This window comes from Nerophis ophidion, linkage group LG08 (assembly GCF_033978795.1).
Source record: "Nerophis ophidion isolate RoL-2023_Sa linkage group LG08, RoL_Noph_v1.0, whole genome shotgun sequence".
Taxonomy (NCBI): domain Eukaryota; kingdom Metazoa; phylum Chordata; class Actinopteri; order Syngnathiformes; family Syngnathidae; genus Nerophis; species Nerophis ophidion.
Window position 1 is genome coordinate 12,743,061 of NC_084618.1, and position 22,768 is coordinate 12,765,828.

At 41.9% G+C, this 22,768-nt stretch overlaps 1 protein-coding gene across 1 annotated transcript in view; it reads left to right on the forward strand.

Annotated features, from left to right (window-relative positions):
• Window positions 1–280: 280 nt before the first annotated feature.
• The window catches only part of LOC133557321 (guanine nucleotide-binding protein subunit alpha-13), a 59,709-nt gene continuing 37,221 nt past the window's right edge, over window positions 281–22,768 (forward strand). Inside the window, exon 1 of the mRNA XM_061907698.1 lies at window positions 281–989. Within this exon, the coding sequence (XP_061763682.1) occupies window positions 707–989 (283 nt within the window). The 5' untranslated portion in view covers window positions 281–706. The remainder of the gene's footprint in view (window positions 990–22,768) is intronic.

Sequence of the window (22,768 nt, forward strand, 5' to 3'; positions counted from 1 at the left end):
GGCAAATCACATAAAATGACGTGGCGTCCACATAAAATTAAAGCGGCAAATCCCCAAAAATTATGTGGCAAATTAAGTGGCAAATCACATAAAATGACGTGGCATACACATACATTACATACACGTACAAAAATATTTTTATTTTTGTACTGGATGACTATGGCACTTCCGGTTAAATTAGTTTTTGTGAGCGTGTATTCCGACGTTTTTGAATGCAACACGACTCGTATCAACCAATGAGAAGGCGGGATTTCTCTATCTCGGAAAAGTGTTACGCAATAGCAGCCACCCGCAGCTAGGGGGCATCGTTCTATCACGGTTTCAAGCTTTAAAAAAGTCCAAACTTTAGTTAAGCGACCGTTTTAATTGTTTTATTTGAGTACGAACCGGCAATAAAGTCCTTATTTCATCGCGTAAAGGTGCTAATGTTGGGTTGTTTGTCGTTAAGTGCGTTTGGCGCGAACTACCCGACTTTTCTAGCTTACTTCAGTAGCCAGTTTATAAAGTCGTAAATATGAACTTCGTCTTTTTTATCCTTGTAGAAAGCGCAACCGGCCTAAAGATAAGATAATGGCGCTGAGGCGCTAATCAAAGTGTGTCGGCAGACGGTAAACAGTCTACTTCCTGAGTGGAGGGAAGGGGCTTGGTCCCGTGCCTGCGCCCCGCGACCGCGCACCGAATTAGCATCGATGAAGTTGTCGCCAACATGGCGGATTTCCTGCCGACGCGCTCCGTGCTCCGAGTGTGCCTGCCCGTCTGCCTGCTCAACAGCGGCGAGGTGGAGCAGGTCCGCCGCTCCAAGGAGATCGACCGGCGGCTCTCCCGGGAGAAGACGTACGTCAAGCGGCTGGTGAAGATCCTGCTGCTGGGCGCGGGCGAGAGCGGCAAGTCGACCTTCCTCAAACAAATGCGGATCATCCACGGCCAGGACTTCGACCAAAGCGCCCGGGAGGACTTCCGAGCCACCATTTACAGCAACGTTATCAAAGGTAACACTTGGCGCCCTTTTTCATTCCCGTTCCGGGTCTTATTTGTGGCGGAAAGTTGTTTGGCGTAAACATTCTGCATCTCGACACACCCAACATGAAATCCCCCTTTTCCTTCGGTGCGACTTTTGGAGCCTTCTTGGTTTTTTTTTTGGACTCCTTTCTTCGGACTTTAATGTGAAAGGAACCCGAATGTGTTGCTCAAGCAGGGATGGAGCTCTCGAACGGGGTTATTAAAGTTTGCCGGGGTCTCCAAGGTGTGGCCGTGGGGCGAGTCAGACTAGGGTGTGTCCGGGAACAGGCCTTGAATTGCCGCCTGGGCGCTAATTAATTTGAAACCTCTTCTCACTCTTGCGCTTACCAAAGGCATGCGGTAAAAGTAAGCATGCGCTAAAATTTTTTAAAACCTCTTCTCACTCCGGCACTTACCAAAGGCATGCAGTAAAAATTTGAGTGTAATCTAAGCTTGTGCCTTAAAGGCCTACTGAAATGAGATGTTCTTATTCAAACGGGGATAGCAGGTCCATTCTGTGTGTCATACTTGATCATTTCGCGATATTGCCATATTTTCGCTGAAAGGATTTAGTAGAGAACATCCACGATAAAGTTTGCAACTTTCGGTGTTAAGAGAAAATCAATCAATCAATCAATGTTTACTTATATAGCCCTAAATCACTAGTGTCTCAACGGGCTGCACAAACCACTACGACATCCTCGGTAGGCCCACATAAGGGCAAGGAAAACTCACACCCAGTGGGACGTCGGTGACAATGATGACTATGAGAAACCTTGGAGAGGAGGAAAGCAATGGATGTCGAGCGGGTCTAACATGATACTGTGAAAGTTCAATCCATACTGGATCCAACACAGTCGCGAGAGTCCAGTCCAAAGCGGATCCAACACAGCAGCGAGAGTCCCGTTCACAGCGGAGCCAGCAGGAAACCATCCCAAGCGGAGGCGGATCAGCAGCGCAGAGATGTCCCCAGCCGATACACAGGCGAGCAGTACATGGCCACCAGATCGGACCGGACCCCCTCCACAAAGGAGAGTGGGACATAGGAGAAAAAGAAAAGAAACGGCAGATCAACTGGTCTAAAAAGGGAGTCTATTTAAAGGCTAGAGTATACAAATGAGTTTTAAGGTGAGACTTAAATGCTTCTACCGGAAGTCGTAGACCAGTGGTGTCAAACTCAAATACAGAGTGGGCCAAAGTTTTAAACGGCCACTCTCCCACTGCGCCACGCCGTCCCTTCCCTTTTAAAACCTCTTCTCACTCCGGCACTTACCAAAGGCATGCAGTAAAAATTTGAGCGTGATGTAAGCTTGTGCCTCAAAGGCCTACTGAAATGAGATGTTCTTATTCAAACGGGGATAGCAGGTCTATTCCGTGTGTCATACTTGATCATTTCGCGATATTGCCATATTTTCGCTGAAAGGATTTAGTAGAGAACATCCACCATAAAGTTTGCAACTTTTGGTGTTAAGAGAAAAGCCCTGCCTCTACCGGAAGTCGTAGACCAGTGGTGTCGAACTCAAATACAGAGTGGGCCAAAGTTTTAAACGGCCCCTCTCCCACTGCGCCACGCCGTCCCTTCCCTTTTAAAACCTCTTCTCACTCCGGCACTTACCAAAGGCATGCAGTAAAAATATGACTGTGATGTAAGCTTGTGCCTTAAAGACCTACTGAAATGAGATGTTCTTATTCAAACGGGGATAGCAGGTCCATTCTATGTGTCATACTTGTTGGTAGTGAGGGGTTTATATTGTAGCGTCCCGGAAGAGTTATTGCAGCAAGGGGTTCTGTGTATTTGTTCTGTTGTGTTTATGTTGTGTTACGGTGCGGATGTTCTCCCGAAATGTGTATGTCATTCTTGTTTGGTGTGGGTTCACAGTCTGGCGCATATTTGTAACAGTGTTAAAGGGGTTCTGGGTATTTGTTCTGTTGTGTTTATGTTATGTCACGGTGCGGATGTTCTCCCGAAATGTGTTTGTCATTCTTGTTTGATGTGGGTTCACAGTCTGGCGCATATTTGTAACAGTGTTAAAGGGGTTCTGGGTATTTGTTCTGTTGTGTTTATGTTGTGTTACGGTGCGGATGTTCTCCCGAAATGTGTTTGTCATTCTTGTTTGGTGTGGGTTCACAGTCTGGCGCATATTTGTAACAGTGTTAAAGGGGTTCTGGGTATTTGTTCTGTTGTGTTTATGTTGTGTCACGGTGCGGATGTTTTCCCGAAATGTGTTTGTCATTCTTGTTTGGTGTGGGTTCACAGTCTGGCGCATATTTGTAACAGTGTTAAAGGGGTTCTGGGTGTTTGTTCTGTTGTGTTTATGTTGTGTCACGGTGCGGATGTTCTCCCGAAGTGTGTTTGTCATTCTTGTTTGGTGTGGGTTCACAGTCTGGCGCATATTTGTAACAGTGTTAAAGGGGTTCTGGGTATTTGTTCTGTTGTGTTTATGTTGTGTCACGGTGCGGATGTACTCCCGAAGTGTGTTTTTCATTCTTGTTTGGTGTGGGTTCACAGTTTGGCGCATATTTGTTAACAGTGTTAAAGGGGTTCTGGGTATTTGTTCTGTTGTGTTTATGTTGTGTCACGGTGCGGATGTTTTCCCGAAATGTGTTTTTCATTCTTGTTTGGTGTGGGTTCACAGTCTGGCGCATATTTGTTAACAGTGTTAAAGGGGTTCTGGGTATTTGTTCTGTTGTGTTTATGTTGTGCCGCGGTGCGGATGTTCTCCCGAAGTGTGTTTGTCATTCTTGTTTGGTGTGGGTTCACAGTCTGGGGGGGAGGGACTTCGGGGTATCGATACTTTTGAAAAAAAAAATTGTACTTTTGCCTTTATTAATTGATTATGATAATAGTACAACACAGGACAACGATTTAAGTCAAAAAATAAAATATTTATTACAAAAGTAATATCAATAGCGATAAAGTAATGCAAATAAGGTGCAAACAACTACTGAACCTGGCTTGTCGCCTCCAAACACACAAACACTTAAGGTAAATAACACAACTCTAGTTATTGAACAAAGTTGTGAACATGAACACAAAACAACTGAGAAATTCAAATAAAAAAGTAATAATATCAATTACAATAAAGTAAGTCGTGCAAATAAGGCGAAAACAAATACTGAAGTTGGCTAGTCGCCTCACAACACACAAGAACTTAAGTAAAAAAGAAAACACTAGTTATTAAACAGTTGTAAAAATGAACACAAAACAAAAGAACAGAGAAATTCTTATCGTTATTTTAGTGCAATAAAATACTTTACAGTTTACAACCAAGACATTAAGTCGCACTGGAAACGCACGCGTGTGTGTGTGTGTGTGTGTGTGTGTGTGTGTGTGTGTGTGTGTGTGTGTGTGTGTGCGTGTCCGAGTGAACCTCGGAGCGAATTATACTGATGTGTGTGCGCAAACGCACCAAGCGTCATGTTAATTGTATTTATTTTATTTTATTTTGGGTAGAAGATGGATTTTTAAAGTGTTTTTAAATCTCAGTCGCGACCCATCATTCGGGAGGAGGGTGGCGTGGCGAGGAGCGCTGCGCTCACATTTTTTTAAAAATCGGATGTGATTCGTTTAATTTGGTGAAGTATCGATACCATCACGCCAGTATCGATACGATACCGATACTCACCAAGTATCGATACTATCGACCAAGAAAATGACAATTTCCCCATTAATTTGAGCAAGGATGAAGGATTCGTGTTTGAGGACATTGATAGCGACGGACTTGAAAAAAACGCAAAAAACGCGATTGCATTGGGACGGATTCTGATGTTTTTAGACACATTTACTAGGATAATTCTGGGAAATCCCTTATCTTTTTATTGTGTTGCTAGTAGAGATGCGCAGATAGGCAATTATATAGACGGCGTGGGAGAGTGGCCGAGTGCAACCCGAGGGTCCCTGGTTCAATCCCCACCTAGTACCAACCTCATCACGTCCGTTGTGTCCTGAGCAAGACACTTCACCCTTGCTCCTGATGGGTGCTGGTTAGCGCCTTGCATGGCAGCTCCCTCCATCAGTGTGTGAATGTGTGTGTGAAGTGAAGTGAATTATATTTATATAGCGCTTTTCTCTAGTGACTCAAAGCGCTTTTACATAGTGAAACCCAATATTTAAGTTACATTTAAACCAGTGTGGGTGGCACTGGGTGCAGGTGGGTAAAGTGTCTTGCCCAAGGACACAACGGCAGTAACTAGGATGGCGGAAGCGGGAATCGAACCTGCAACCCTCAAGTTGCTGGCACGGCCGCTCTACCAACCGAGCTATGCCGCCCCATGTGAATGGGTAAATGTGGAAGTAGTGTCAAAGCGCTTTGAGTACCTTGAAGGTAGAAAAGCGATATACAAGTACAACCCATTTATTTATTAATTTATATCAGCCGCAACCACATCACTAAAGTCGTCATCCACCCGCCATCCACCCGAACCAACATTTCATCAAAGCCACACCCGCCCGTTGTTATATATCTAATATAGACGATGCAAGGCATTAGTGAGGTTAGAAAGTGTAACTCCCTCCAAATAGCACAGACATGTTATTTGAAGGCTTACTTTGTCTTCAAATTCACAGTAATAAATAAAGCACGTTACAAACGTAAAAATAATAACATGCACAGCATGTGGATCAAACATTTTACCAAGTACAATACCAACAAATGACAAATATCTCGTCTGCCATACCCGGAAGTAGCTTCCTTACATCCGTCGACAGACCAAACGAGACACTTCAAAATAAAAGCATGCCCACATACTGTTTCAAAGAGTGCTGCTCGTTTTTCGTATGTGGGTAACAACATTGAACTATTTATACATTTTTGATTTTTATAGGCTATTAAGGTAAAGTGTTGTAGCTGACAAGTTTGGGCTAGCTTGCTTCTGCAGCCTTCATCAGAGGTGTCATGTGATGTTAGCGTCTGTGACGTGTTATATGGATTTTACCATCAAGAGTTGTCAGGTACACTTTACCTACTAGCCTGTATAAATCAACCATTTATCAATACATGTCAGTGGGCTAAATGAACCTCTTCAACATAACATTGAACTATGCATAATGTAGCGGCTGGCTACGGGGTGTTAGCCAATGACTTTGGCTGGGGGGCGGGACTTCCGGGAGAGATAGGGAAGTGACGTTGTGGACAGGAAGTGAAAGTTCGAGTTGTCCCGGGAAAAGCGTTAGAGACATGAGAGCTGTTGTGTGGTTGTATTACATCTTGTGCAATAAAGACAAGACAAATGAGGAAGTTTTATCAGCCCACATTCCTGGGATTATTAAAATATTTATTTCCGAATTGGTTCAACCGCCACCCGCCCGAATCTTTTTAAAATCTATTTTTTCGTCACGTCACCCGGTTGTGACCGCAAACCGCGCATCTCTAGCGTCCGGTAACTTTCTTATTTTGACTCGGGGGGCCAAATTTAGAGGAATAAATGTGTCTGGGGGCCGGTATATCTATTTTTTAGGAACACTAATGCAAAACCTCACATCAAAGGCCTACTCAAATGAGATTTTCTTATTTAAACGGGGATAGCAGGTCCATTCTCTGTGTCATACTTGATCATTTCGCGATATTGCCATATTTTTGCTGAAAAGATTTAGTAGAGAACATAGACGAGAAAGTTTCCAACATTTGGTCGCTAAGAAAAAAGCCTTGCCTGTACCGGAAGTAGCAGACGATGTGCGAGTGACTTCACAGGTTGTGGAGCTCCTCACACCCGCACATTGTTTATAATCATAGCCACCAGCAGCAAGAGCGATTCGGACCGAGAAAGCGACGATTTCCACATTAATTTGAGCGAGGATGAAAGATTCGTGGATGAGGAAAGTTAGAGTGAAGCACTAGAGAAAGAAAAAAAAGGCGAGGGCAGTAGGAGCCTTTCAGATGTTATTAGACACATTTACTAGGATAATTCTGGAAAATCCCCTTATCTGATTATTGTGTTACTACAGTTTTAGTGAGATTATAAAGTCATGCCTAAAAGTCGGAAGGGTGTGGTGACCGCCAGTGTCTCTGAGTGAAGCCATGGAAGAGCCAAGAAAGTCGCAGCTGCCTCTTTGACAGCTGCTGGAGGACGCAAGCTCCGCTCATGTCTCCGGTAAGAGCCGACTTATTACCACAATTTTCTCACTGAAACCTGCCGGTGGACATGTGGTAGAGAAACATGTTCGCTTGACCGCCCTGTTCCATATTAAAGCTTTTAAACAAAGAAACACCGGCTGTGTTTTGGTTGCTAAAGGCAGCTGCAATCCACCGCTTTCCACCAACAGCATTCTTCTTTGACGTCTCCATTATTAATTGAACAAATTGCAAATGATTCAGCAACCCAGATGTCCAAAATACTGTGTAATTATGCGATTAAAGCAGACGACTTTTAGCCGTGTGTGGTGCTGGGATAAAATGTCCGCTATAACCAATAACGTCACAAGCACGCGTCAACATAAACGTCATCATTCCGCGACGTTTTCAACAAGATAGTTCGCAGGAAATTTAAAATTGCAATTTAGTAAACTAAAATGGCCGTATTTGCATGTGTTGCAATGTTAATATTTCATCATTGATATATAAACTATCAGACTGCGTGGTGGGTAGTAGTGGCTTTCAGAAGGCCTTTAAATAAAGGACTTGTTTTGGGAAGCGAGAGTCAGGTACGCGGACTACATGGTTAGTCCATCTGAGTTGGTTTTGGGCAATCAAGGCAGTGTTGGTGGGCAAGCCAGCTTTGTCCAGGATGCTGGTTTTGGTGCGTCGGTCCTCCCAGCTGATCCTGAGGATTTTTCTGAGACATCTATGATGGTAGGTCTCGAGTGTGCCTGATGTAGGTGGTCCAGGCTTCTGACCCATACAGAAGGGTGGGGAGCACGACTGCTTTGTAGACCAGGATTTTGGTCTTTGCTTGGAGGTCACGGTTCTCGAAGACTCGCTTCCTCAGCCTTGAGAAGGCCCCACTGGCACAGCTGAGGCGGTGGTGAATTTTATCGTCAATAACAGCTTTAGATGACAGGAGACGTATTAAAGTTTCCCGGGGTCTCCAAGGTGTGGCCCAGGGTGGCCGTTGGGCAAGTCAAACTAAAGTGGGTCTGGTAACTTTTTAAAGCAGGCCTGGGTCGGGGGGCCAAATTGAGAGAAATACATGTGTCTGGGGGCCGGAATATCTATCTTTAGGAACACTGATACAAAACTTCAATCAATCAATGTTTATTGATATAGCCCTAAGTCACCAGTGTCTCAAAGGGGTGCACAAACCACAACGACATCCTCAGTAGAGCCCAACTAAGGGCAAGGAAAACCTCCCCCCAGTGGGACGTCGGCGACAGTGACAATGATGACTATGAGAAACCTTGAAGAGTTAGGGTGAGGGTCCGGTCCGATCCGATCCGGTGGCCATGTACTGGTCGCCTGTGTATCGGCTGGGGACATCTCTGCGCTGCTGATCCGCCTCCGCTTGGGATGGTTTCCTGCTGGCTCCGCTGTGAACGGGACTCTCGCTGCTGTGTTGGATCCGCTTTGGACTGGACTCTCGCGACTGTGTTGGATCCATTATGGATTGAACTTTCACAGTATCATGTTAGACCCGCTCGACATCCATTGCTTTCCTCCTCTCCAAGGTTCTTAGTCATCATTGTCACCGACGTCCCACTGGGTGTGAGTTTTCCTTGCCCTTATGTGGGCCTACCGAGGATGTCGTAGTGGTTTGTGCAGCCCTTTGAGACACTAGTGATTTAGGGCTATATAAGTAAACATTGATTGATTGGTTGATTGAAGAGGACCGCATATGTGGGCAACCTCCAACCCCCCTCCCAGGGGACCGAAAGCAATGGATGTCGAGCTAGTCTAACATGATACTGTGAAAGTTCAGTCCATAGTGGATCCAACACAACCGTGAGAGTCCAGTCCAAAGCGGATCCAACACAGCGGCGAGAGTCCCGTTCACAGTGGAGCCAACAGGAAACCATCCTAAGCGGAGGCGGATCAGCAGCGTAGAGATGTCCCCAACCGATACACAGGCGAGCGGTCCATCCTGGGTCCCGACTCTGGACAGCCAGTACCGGACCGGAGCCCCTCCACAAGGGAGAGTGGGACAAAACCTCACATTAATGTCGTCGAACACAATCCATCCATCCATTTTCTAAACTGGTGTTTATCTCAGCTACACTCGGGCGGTATAGCTCGGTTGGTAGAGCGGCCGTGTCAGCAACTTGAGGGTTGCAGGTTCGATCCCCGCTTCCGCCATCCGAGTCACTGCCGTTGTGTCCTTGGGCAAGACACTTTACCCACCTGCTCCCAGTGCCACCCACACTGGTTTAAATGTAACTTAGATATTGGGTTTCACTATGTAAAGCGCTTTGAGTCACTAGAGAAAAGCGCTATATAATTCACTTCACTTTACCTCCAAATTATTCAGGACAACCTAAAAGTATCAGCCTCCTTTTACATTGTCCCATTCAAAGCACCAGTTCCATTGGCAGCAAAACAGGCCCAGAGCATACTACCACCACCATGCTTGACGGTAGGTGTGGTGTTCATGGGATTAAAGGCCTCACTTTTTCTTTGGTATTGTGGCCAAACAGCTCAATTTTTGTTTCATCTGACCACAGAACTTTCCTCCAGAAGGTCTTATCTTTGTCCATGTGATGTCAGATGAAACAAAACTTGAGCTGTTTGGCCACAATACACATACAAACAAGTCCATGTCACAAAACCAACAAATTTAGCTGAACTGCACCAATTTTGTTAAGCGGAGTGGTCAAAAATCCAGCAGAAAGCTTGTGGATGGCTACCAAAAGCGCCTTATTGCAGTGAAACTTGCCAAGGAATATTAACATAGGATAGAATAGAATAGAAAGTACTTTATTGATCCCTGGGGGAAATTCAGCAAATAAATATACATACATTGCTATGTTTATTTTTGCTCATATTCAGTAGACCCATAATAAATTCATAAGAGCCAAACTTCATGAATTTATTTTTGTGGCCAACAAGTATGTGCTCCAATCACTCTTATCACAAAAAACTAAGAGTTGCATAAATTTTTGGAAACATTATGTTTTTTACAAGTGTATGTCAACTTTTGACCACGACTGTATGTGCCCAAAAAAAAATCCAAATGTAAATAAACTCAATGTAATTGATACATTTAAAAAAACAAAAAAAAAACTTTGGTATTTGAACAAATGTACCTTGTGATAGACCAAATATTGCGGGAGTTACGAACTTTTTGTCCTGAATTGTCAATTAAGGCAGTGTTTCTTAACCACGGGGCCCCGCCAAAAATACCTTTTTCTCACCTGTGGTCTGTGCTCAGTTGAAATACACTTTTCCACCACTTGTGGCAGTAAAGACAATATCAAACATACAGAAGAAGTCTGGAGCTAAAGTCATAGAAAAGTTTCTTAAGTGCAAAAATTATGACTAAAGTAGTAAAGCAGTATTTTCATTTGCGCTTCAATCTTATTGAAAGTTTAGTTAAGAAACATACTTATTATTAATTCCCGGGGGCCGTTGAGCAAGTCAAATAAGATTCTTTGCTCGTCTCTTTTGGGTACCTGTATCTGTATAAATGATATATACACATTTAGCTGTAAAGTACGTATGTTTGGGTCCCTTTTTTTCCAGGAACACTAATACCAAAAGTCACAATGGCCGATCTAAAAACGATAGACAGACCACCTCGAAAAAACGGAATGGAATTTTCCTTTTTTTTACTAAATGGGACACCCAAAACATACATTAAATTAAAGAAAGTGGGATTTACAATATTCACTATGAACAATAAAAGACGAAATATGAACAAAATATGAAAGTCGCTCCTCTTTTACTTCTCAGACCAGCTCCTCCATAGACATGTTTTAAAATCAAGCAAAACTAGGGCTGTAACGGTACGTGTATTTGTATTGAACCTTTTCGGTTCGGTACGGGGGTGTACCGAACGAGTTTCTAAGCTAAAGTCTTAACAAGCTGCTTTGCTTCTTCTGCCTCTTTGTCAGCACCCAGCATTGTCCCACCCACACAACCATCTGATTGGTTACATGTATAGCGGTAACAGCCAATCAGCAGTGCGTAATCAGAGCGCATGCAGTAAATACTGTAGCGTCGAGCAGATAGGTGTTAAGCAGGTGAGCATAAGGCAGCATACTCTCCCCAAATGATGATAAACACCTCCCAGTCAACTACTACTAACATCACTATGAGCCCGTTGACCTTCTAGAAGCTTAAAACTGCAGCTCAGCTCGTTCGCAGTTCTGGCTTGGGGTGAAGGCTGATTAGCTTGAATTGATTAACGTGGACCCCGACTTAAACAAGTTGAAAAACTTATTCGGGTGTTACCATTTAGTGGTCAATTGTACTGAATATGTACTGTACTGTGCAATCTACTAATAAAAGTATCAATCAATCAATCAATCAAAGCTTTTAACGTAACATTAACTCATTTTGCGGTGTGTGAGTTTGTTTGTTTTATGGAAAGAAAATCTTTGAATGGCAGGGCCCATGCTATCACATGTTGATAAAAATTTAACATTTATATAATAAAAAATCAACTACAGGCTTCCCAAATGCTGTGATAAATTAAGCATGATGAGTTGACTTGAAACTGTTTAATGTTGCATTTTTTTATAGGTAGAAGAAAAGGTTTGTCATTTTATTTAATCTGAGCAACAATTTGAGGCAGTTTAATGTTGATTAACGTGGGCAGAATTATTATAGTGTTCCCAATGTTAAAAGGATAAACCCATTGTTTACAAATGTGTTAAATAAATAACCCCAAAAAATTAATATTTTGTTGTTTTCTTACTGTACCGAAAATGAACAGAACCGTGACCTCTAAACCGAGGTACGTACCGAACCGAAATTTTTGTGTACCGTTACAGTATTTTGGTCATCTGTGTTGCTGAATCTTTTGAAATTCGTTCAATTAATAATGGAGAAGTCAAAGTAGAAAGATGGAGGTGGGGAGCTTTTAGCCTTTAGCCACACAAACACGGTGTTTCCTTGTTTAAAATTCCCGGAGGTGAAGCTTTACTATGGATCAGAGCGGTCAAGCGAACATGAATCCCGACTACATGTCAACCAGCAGTTTTCGGTGAAAAAAATTGTGGTAATAGGTCGCCTCTTACCAGAGATCAGCAGAGCTTCTGTCCTGCTGCAGCTTCGTGACTTCCCTCAACACACCCGTGGCCACACCCCTCCAACTATCAGGTAGTATTTAACTCACTAAAACACTAGCAACACAATAAGCAGATAAGGGATTTCCCAGAATTATCCTAGTAAATGTGTCTAAAAACATCTGAATCACTCTCACTGCAATCGCCTTTTTTTTTTCTTTCTTCCTAGTCCTTCACTCTAAATTTCCTCATCCACAAATCTTTCATCCTCGCTCAAATTAATGGGGAAATTGTCGCTTTCTCGGTCCGAATAGCTCTCGCTGCTGGAGTCTCACATTATAAACAATGTTCAGATGTGAGGAGCTCCACAACCTGTGACCTCACGCGCACATCATCTGCTACTTCCGGTACAGGCGAGGCTTTTTTATTAGCGACCAAAAGATGCAAACTTTATCGTCGATGTTCTCTGCTAAATCCTTTCAGCAAAAATATGGCAATATCGCGAAATGATCAAGTATGACACATAGAATGGACCTGCTATCCCCGTTTAGATAAGAAAATCTCATTTCAGTAGGACTTTAAGACCTGGCTAGCTAGCTAGCGGCTAAAGTCCATTCGCTTCTACTTCTAAATCACTAATCCTCGTCTCCGTGGCGACAAATAAATTACATTTCCTACAAGTATCATCCCTGCAGGATGAGGAATAGCTAAACATGGTCGGAGGATACAATAGCTCACCGGCGTCACATAGTAAACAAACGCCATGAATGGATCAACACCGGACATCCACTGTAATGATACCAAGTACAATACCGGTACCGATATATTGGTATCGGGACAACACTCGTTGATACTGGCCCCTGATTGGCGTATAGCGTGTCACTCCCACTGATCAGCGATTACTTCCTGCATTGCCTGGTCACCGGAGAGCAACTGCATTTGTCCGTGAAATCAAACTTCTTCGGCAACTTCCGGTTTCTTCCGGCGAAGAAACAAAAGAAATGTATCGTTTTTTGTTTTTTTAATCGAATGCAATTTTTACAGATTTTACACTTGTATCACAATATATATTGATATTGTTGTCTGTCTATCTGTGTTGGCCCTGCGATGAGCTGGCGACTTGTCCAGGGTGTACCCCGCCTACCGCCTGAATGGGGCTGAGATAGTCTCCAGCACCCCAAAAGACCCCGAAAGAGACAAGCGGTAGAAAATGGATGGATGTGTTATCACCCGGCCCGAGTCTCTATACAGTTTTAGTCTGCGTTTTATTAGCGGACAAAATGATGGCCTCAGTTAATCCATCCATTTCCTACCGCTTGTCCCTTTTTGGGAGCGCTGGTGCCTATCTCAGCTACAATCGTGAAGAAGGCGGTGTACACCCTGGACAAGTCGCGACCTCATCGCAGGCCCTGTTTAAAGAGTATCACAAGTAGTCTGATGACTCACTAAATACTGACCTACACAGTGGCCTAGTGGTCGGGAACCTTTTTGGCTGAGAGAGCCAAAAAGCCAAATATTTTAAAATATATTTCCGTAAGAGCCATATAATATATTTTTTTAACACTGAACACAACTAAACACGTGCATTTTTAAGTAAGACCAACATTCCTAGAGTGTAATAGGTCTCTTATTCTTTGTAATAACATCGTTATTCTGAAGTTAACTGTGGAGGGGGGCGTGGCCTGCGGGCCTGCAGCGACAGGTGCGTAGATGGCCCACCTGGGCCTTGTAATCTAATCACCTGTCGCTCTGTTATAAGCAGCAGCCAGGAGCAGAGACTGGGTTGGGGCTGGACATACAATTGCTGGAAAACAACTGAGAGACTTATTGAAAAATAAAACAATATTGTAACCCTGAAACAGGCTCTCATGTCGGTGCTTGGGTGTCTGAAGAACCCACAGGAGGGCAAGCCCCACACTAACCAATAATAAATAAATAACTTCTTACCATTAACGCGACGTCTTGAACAGGTGCGGTAGAAAACGGATGGATGGATAAAAAATGCATGAGAATGTTTTATAATTTTAACATTATTTTTAACACTGTGATTACAAGTGGAATTATTCATTACTTATCGTGTTAAGCAGCGTCAGGTCAGATTTATCAGAGAGCCAGATGCTGTCATCAAAAGAGCCACATCTGGCTCTAGAGCCATAGGTTCCCTACCCCTGGGTTAGAGTGTCCGCCCTGAGATCGGTAGGTTGGGAGGTCAAACCAAAGACTATAAAAATGGAACCCATTACCCAGAGAGCGAAAATAGGGCACTTTAAAGCTTTATTTAGGGATATTCCGAGACCGGTAAAATTTTGAAAAAAACTTCAAAAAATACAACAAGCCACTGGGAACTGATTTTTATTGTTTTTAACCCTTTAGAAATTGTGATAATGTTCCCCTTTAAATACAGCGACCAATTCTTACCCCGGATTTCCACTGAACGCGGAATGGCGCCACCACCACGTCGTTTCCGTTCAAGTCAATGTCTTGGTCTAAAATATACGCAGAGCTTGTATATTTGCTGTTCACCGCAACATGGTGGATTAATTTAGCTAAAATATGCTTGTGTTTGGACAGAAAGTCTTTCACAAACACACACAAAAATTATTCATTTTACTTGCGAAATAAAATGCAAAATTTTCAAGGCGGATTTTATTTTACACTTTCACCCGTCCTAATGAGCAGGGACGGACAGGAAGTCAACTTGGCAAAGGTTTTTAGTTGAATTTCGCTTTGTGGACACAAATGGATGAGGACATGCTGATTCCGGAGGTCCAAAATTACAGAATCATTTTATAGGCATATCCTGGGCAGCTATATAGGGGCCTGTGTCTAATACCATCTGATACAGGTGCCAGGGAAGCAGGGCTGTGGTCAGCAAGAGTGGGATTAGATTAACAATTAACATTTATTAAGAAAAATCCCGAAAAATCGATTCCCATCTACCGATAATTAATACCGTATCGACTATATTTTGCTCACTTTGACAAAAAAAAAACGTATTAGTGTAGTGGAGAAGAGCTAACATAGCGGTGCAATAGTACGATGGTAAACCCAACTCCTCGATGCCTTAAGAGCCTTGCTGGACAGTGAGTTGACGACTTGAGCATTTAGCATCCTCGCTAGCGGTGATCTAGCTGTCAAAAAGGAGATTTTAAATGCCAAAAGGATGGGAATAAAAATGAAAGAAGGCTCCGTTGACTTTTTGTGCTGATTTGATATTTAAATAGTGAGTGTGAATGTTGTCTGTCTATCTGTGTTGGCCCTGCGATGAGGTGGCGACTTGTCCAGGGTGTACCCCGCCTTCCGCCCGATTGTAGCTGAGATAGGCGCCAGCGCCCCCCGCCACCCCGGAAGGGAATAAGCGGTAGGAAATGGATGGATGGATGGATATTTAAATAGGATGTGTATTTGGACAATTATTAACTATACTAACGTGACATGGTAGCAGTTACAGAAATATGGGGATGCTTTATTTACAAACAAGAGGGAGAGAGTCACTTTATTTTCCCGGAACCTCTAGTTCCAGGAACTAAAGTTTCCTGTACAAGTTCCTAGAACCCAAGGATCCTGTAGAAGTGTGTAGTTTGTTTCCAGCGCATTTCACAGTTCCGGGTAGTTAATACAAACCAGGCTGCCCACGTATGGGTGAGTGGTGCAGTATATTCCTACTCTACTCTGATCAGGGTTTTCCCTAGAAAAAGGAGAAGGGGCGTCGCCCGGAACAAGCGGACATACGGGCAAGGGCCTGGGTGGGTCTGAGGAACAGTAATTTGGACTGTCACCACTATTACGTCTCCAATACCTCTCATCAATGGACTATAAACTACAGACTGTGGTGAAGTAGGCCGGCTTCGTCGCGTGAAGAAGCCTAAAATTTTTGGTTGTGTTTTCCGCAAAGTATGCTGAATGGCAATATACGATACATACAGCCATATTTTTTCCGTAAAGTAAAAACAAAACACAGAACAGTCCTAGTTACCTGAGATACTAAGTATGTCGTTATTTTGACTTAGTAAATATTGACTTACTAAGACAATTCATTTGACTAAGTCAATCAAATTAAGGACTTACTGTAAATAAGCGTTTGAAAAAAAGAGTTAAAAGTGGGAAGCTGGACAGGAAAACAATTTTTTTTTTTGACTTTAGTTTAGACCAGGGGTGTCAAACTCAAATACAGAGTGGGCCAAAATTTAAAACCGAACAAAGCCGCGGGCCGAGGTTGAACAAATGAACCTTTTAATAGGGACCCAAACAAGTTTTGCATTGAATATTGAACGAGCAAGGCTTACATAACTTTATAGTGACATGCGAAATCGAGTTTCAAATAATAATAATAATTAAAAAATATCAATGGCATATCAAATAAAATTTAAATAAAAAATTAATGCCTCTTTTGGGCGGTGGGGTTGAGGTGGACGGGGTTTGGTGATAGCGAGGGGTATATATTGTAGCGTCCCGGAAGAGTTAGTGCTGCAAGGCGTTCTGGGTATTTGTTCTGTTGTGTTACGGTGCGGATGTTCTCCCGAAATGTGTCATTCTTGTTTGGTGTGGGTTCACATTGTGGCGCATATTTGTAACAGTGTTAAAGTTGTTTCTACGGCCACCCTCAGTGTGACCAGTATGGCTGTTGACCAAGTATGCTTGCATTCACTTGTGTGTGTGTATAAGCGGCCGCCTTAACAACAAAGCGCTGCGGGAAACCCTGCTGATACCATGCAAATAGACACACTATTTTACTAAAGTGTAAATAAATGAAATAAAAAGCAATTACACACAAAACGAGATGACTGAAAAACAAAATGTACCGGCTTTTACAGTTTGTCCGCAGTGTCCAAACAGTCAGAAAGTGGCCCGCTCAGTAAACGATGAAAGTCCCCCGTGGTCCACTTGAGCTGTGGATAACAATTTATAAAGAATAAATGTCACGGCCACAACATAAACGCGTCAAAATTTAGCATTAGCTTGTTAGCATTAGCATTGGGTTCACTCCTTCACAGTGGTAGAGACAAATAACTACACAAATAGCACTTTTACAGCATGTAACAAAGTAAATTGTGAATATTTGATGTGATTACATTTACCTTAGTTCCACTCGTCCTTCATTTTACATTTCTTTTCAAACTATGAGGTCTGAGTCCCAGAGGGCAGATTGCATCCCCGCTTCGAAGTCCGTATCAATAAAATAAACACCTTGAAAAGAGTCTTTTAAAAGAGGTTGTACAAATCAATAAACAATATTAAAGTGCATGCTAGTTTAAAGACTACAGCTGAGTAAAACACTGCAATATAGTTCCACTAATCAGCGTTATTCAGCACACGGATCCCAGACAAAATTTCCCGCAAGTTTCCTTCTTCTTTCTCTCCTCCGTTGTCATAGAAACACACAAACTATAAACAATACTATAATGGCGGCTGAAACTTTGAGACGCCCCGACCGTGTCAAACAGCACTCTAAGGTTCCTGGGAACTTCCACAAGTCCCGCCTCGCTACTAGGAACTAAAACATAGTTCCTGAAGAACTAAATGTACCGGGGTAGTTTTTGATGGAAACACAGGGTGTAGTTTATTTACTCGGGTAAATGTGGAAGTTCCTGATTTTGGGTTTGGTGACTAAAATAGCAGGTTTTACCTCAGCCCAATGCATAGTAGCGTTTAATGAGTCTATATTCCTATTTCCAGTAACCTTAAAAGGTGTGTACGGATGGACTAAGACACTGAAAGCAAGTCAAATGAGATTTCAATGGTGTTTGTTTATCATCAATCAATCAATGTTTACTTATATAGCCCTAAATCACTAGTGTCTCAAAGGGCTGTACAAACCACTACGACATCCTCGGTAGGCCCACATAAGGGCAAGGATAACTCACACCCAGTGGGACGTCGGTGACAATGATGACTATGAGAACCTTGGAGAGGAGGAAAGCAATGGATGTCGAGCGGGTCTAACATGATACTGTGAAAGTTCAATCCATAATGGATCCAACACAATCGCGAGAGTCCAGTCCAAAGCGGATCCAACACAGCAGCGAGAGTCCCGTTCACAGCGGAGCCAGCAGGAAACCATCCCAAGCGGAGGCGGATCAGCAGCGCAGAGATGTCCCCAGCCGATACACAGGCGAGCAGTACATGGCCACCGGATCGGACCGGACCCCCTCCACAAAGGAGAGTGGGACATAGAAGAAAAAGAAAAGAAACGGCAGATCAACTGGTTTAAAAAGGGAGTCTATTCAAAGGCTAGAGTATACAAATGAGTTTTAAGGTGAGACTTAAATGCTTCTACTGAGGTGGCATCTCGAACTGTTACCGGGAGGGCATTCCAGAGTACTGGAGCCCGAAATGAAAAAGCTCTACAGCCCGCAGACTTTTTTTGGGCTTTGGGAATCACTAAGAAGCCGGAGTCCTTTGAACGCAGATTTCTTGCCGGGACATATGGTACAATACAATAGGCAAGGTAGGCTGGAGCTAGACCGTGTAGTATTTTATACGTAAGTAGTAAAACCTTAAAGTCACATCTTAAGTGCACAGGAAGCCAGTACAGGCGTAATGTGATCAAACTTTCTTGTTCTTGTCAAAAGTCTAGCAGCCGCATTTTGTACCAACTGTAATCTTTTAATGCTAGACATGGGGAGACCCGAAAATAATACGTTACAGTAATCGAGACGAGACGTAACAAACGCATGGATAAGGATCCCGGCGTCTTTAGTGGACAGAATGGAGCGAATTTTAGCGATATTGCGGAGATGAAAGAAGGCCGTTTTAGTAACGCTTTTAATGTGTGCCTCAAAGGAGAGAGTTGGGTCGAAGATAATACCCAGATTCTTTACCGTGTCGCCTTGTTTAATTGTTTGGTTGTCAAATGTTAGAGTTGTATTATTAAATAGAGTTCGGTGTCTAGCAGGACCGATAATCAGCATTTCCGTTTTTTTGGCGATGAGTTGCAAAAATTAGCGGACATCCATTGTTTAATTTCATTAAGACACGCCTCCAGCTGACTAGAATTTTATGACAAAAAACGGTTAAAAAAAATGTTTAAATACATGTTTTCCTAGGGGTTTCTTAAACGTTTTGACCTAGGGGCCCAACTTTACCAACACAGACAGAGGGGCCAGGGTTCACTCAAATATTAACATTGAATTAGTAATCTTACTCATTCTTGATTTTAGACGTATGTAATAATTATAGCTAACCTACTTACAGTTTACAACAGGGGTTTCAACTCAAACACAGAGTGGGCCAAAATTTAAAACTGAACAAAGCCGCGGGCCAAGGTTGTACGAATTAACCTTTTAAGAGGGACCCAAACAAGTTTTGCATTGAATATTGAACAAGCAGGGCTTATATAACTTTATAGTGACATGCAAAATCAAGTTTCAAATAATAATAATTGAAAAATATCAATGGCATATCAAATCAAATTTTGATAAAAAATGAATGCCTCTTGTCTATTTGCAGCCTTCTGAGGTAAATATCCGAATAAACTTTTTCCACAGGATAATAATACATTTGAAAATAAAACAACAATAATGAATGAATCAAACGTTCAAGCCTTGAAGTAGCAAGAGAAAGTGCATGAATAAAACGTTAATTATTGCTCAGTTTGCTACATTGATTTGCTTTCAGACTGAAAATGGAACAAACAACGCTCATATAACTTAATAGTGCAAAATCAACTTTCACAAAACAAACGAAAAACATCAATGGTATATTGAATAAAATCTAAATAAAAATGTAATGCCTCTTTTCTATATGCAGCCTTCTGAGGTAAATATCAAAATTAACTTTTTCCACAGGCTAATAAATTTGAAAATAAAATAACAAAGAGATGAGCGGGGTTTGGTGCTAGCAAGGGGTGTATATTGTAGCATCCCGGAAGACTTGGTACTGCAAAGGGTTCTGGGTCTTTGTTCTGTTGTGTTTATGTTCTGTTACGGTGTGGATGTTCTCCCGAAATGTGTATGTCATTTTTGTTTGGTGTGGGTTCACAGTGTGGCGCATATTTGTAACAGTGTTAAAAGTTGTTTATGCGTCCACCCTCGTTTGACCGAAATGGCTTTTGACCAAGTATGCGATGCAGTCAATTATGTGTGTGTAGAAGCCGCGTTTATCATGTGACAGGGGCCGGCACACTGTTTGAATGGAGGAAAAACGGACGTGACGACTGGTTGTAGACGCCGTAGAGGTAGTGCCTTTAAGGCACGCCCCCAATATTGTTGTCCGGGTGGAAATCGGGAGAATGGTTGCCCCGGGAGACTTTCGAGAGGGGCACTGAAAATTGTGAGGGTTGGCAAATATGAGTATTAGCGGTGAATGCGGTGTTATAATACCGGCGGGCCAGCTCTAATGTTAATTTGGTATTGCCTCAAGGGCCAAATGAGTTTGACACCCATGGTTTACAACCCCGATATGAAGCCATGTGTTAATCACAAAGATTATCATCAAGGCTTGAGTTATGACCAAATTAGAAAAATAAATCCATCCATCCATCCATTTTCTACCGCTTATACCCTTTTGGGGTCGCGGGGGGCGCTGGCGCCTATCTCAGCTACAATCGGGCGGAAGGCGGGGTACACCCTGGACAAGTCGCCACCTCATCGCAGCGCCAACACAGATAGACAGACAACATTTACACTCACATTCACACACTAGGGCCAATTTAGTGTTGCCAATCAACCTATCCCCAGGTGCATGTCTTTGGAAGTGGGAGGAAGCCGGAGTACCCGGAGAGAACCCACGCATTCACGGGGAGAACATGCAAACTCCACACAGAAAGATCCCGAGCCTGGATTTGAACCCAGGATTGCAGGACCTTCGTATTGTGAGGCAGACGCACTAACCCCTCTGCCACCGTGAAGCCCCAAAAAATAAATACTTATCAAATATATTACAAAACAAAGGACTCGTTAAAAAAACTGATGAGAAATAAAATGTACGAACAATTATGCTAAAATACATCCATCCATCCATTTACTACCGCTTATTCAATTTGGGGTCGTGGGGGGCGCTGGTGCCTATCTCAGTTACAATCGGGCGGATGGCTGCGTACACCCTGGACAAGTCGCCAGCTCATCGCAGGGCCAACACAGATAGACAACATTCACGTGTGTGTGTGTGTGTGTGTGTGTGTATATATATATATATATATATATATATATATATATATATATATATATATATATTAGGGATGCACCGATTAATCGGTAACCGAATATATTCGGCCGAATATGGCAAAAAAAGCCACATTCGGCCTTCGGTGGATTGAGTTAAAAACAAGGCCGAATAGTGGCGTGTGACGCAATGTTTTGACGCGGTGACGTTGGGATATGTTGTGTACCTGTATAAGTGTATGAGGTTACAAGCACACACTTAATTGAGATTTACTTGAGCCTTCTGTTTACATTATTAGCATATCTACTGTGGCTAAGCAGACTTTTGCCAAAAGGACAATAATTCATTTGTTCCACTTTAATGCACTTTTTTTTTTTTTTTTTGGAATGCATGTTTTGATGAAGGCCTAATATAAATGAAAAACTTTGTGCTTTTTTTGAAAAGCAAAGGCTACTGGAATATTAAAAAAATGTCAATATTCAATAAGAAAATACTTTTTGGAATGCATGTTTTGATGAAGGCCTAATATAAATGAAAAACTTTGTGCTTTTTTTGAAACGCAAAGGCTACTGGAATATTAAAAAAATGTCAATATTCAATAAAAAAATACTTTATTTGAAAAACATGTCTAAATATTTATTTGAGGCTATTTATGCAATATAAAAAAAATTATGAAAAACTGCATTCATTATTCGGTCTTCGGCCAAGCGTTTAAATTTTATTCGGCTTAGGCCACAAATTTTCATTTCGGTGCATCCCTAATATATATATATATATATATATATATATATATATACACATATGTATGTGTATATATGTCTTGATTGGATTATCCAGAGAATAGTGCTCGATACCGTGGTAGAGCGCAATATGTAGGTGTGGGAAAAAATCACAAGACTACTTCATCTCTACAGAGATGAAAAAAAAAAAAAAAAAAAAAAAAAATCTCCAGATCTGTAGAGATGACGTAGTCTTGTGATTTTTTCCCACACCTACATATGTGTGTGTATATATATATATATATATATATATATATATATATATATATATATATATATATATATATATATATATATATATATATATATATATATATATATATATATATGTATATGTATGTATGTATGGATATATATATATGTATGTATGTATGTATGTATGGATATATATATATATGTATGTATGTATGTATGGATATATATATATATGTATGTATGTATGTATGGATATATATATATATATATATATATATATATATATATATATATATTATATATATATATGTACCGTATTTTCCGGACTATAAGTCGCAGTTTTTTTCATAGTTTGGCCAGGGGTGCGACTTATACTCGGGAGCGACTTATGTGTGAAATTATTAACACATTACCGTAAAATATTAAATAATATTATTTAGCTCATTCACGTAAGAGACTAGACGTATAAGATTTCATGGGATTTATCGATTAGGAATGACAGATTGTTTGGTAAAGGTAAAGGTAAAGCATGTTCTATATGTTATAGTTATTTGAATGACTCTTACCATAATATGTTAGGTTAACATAGCAGGCACCT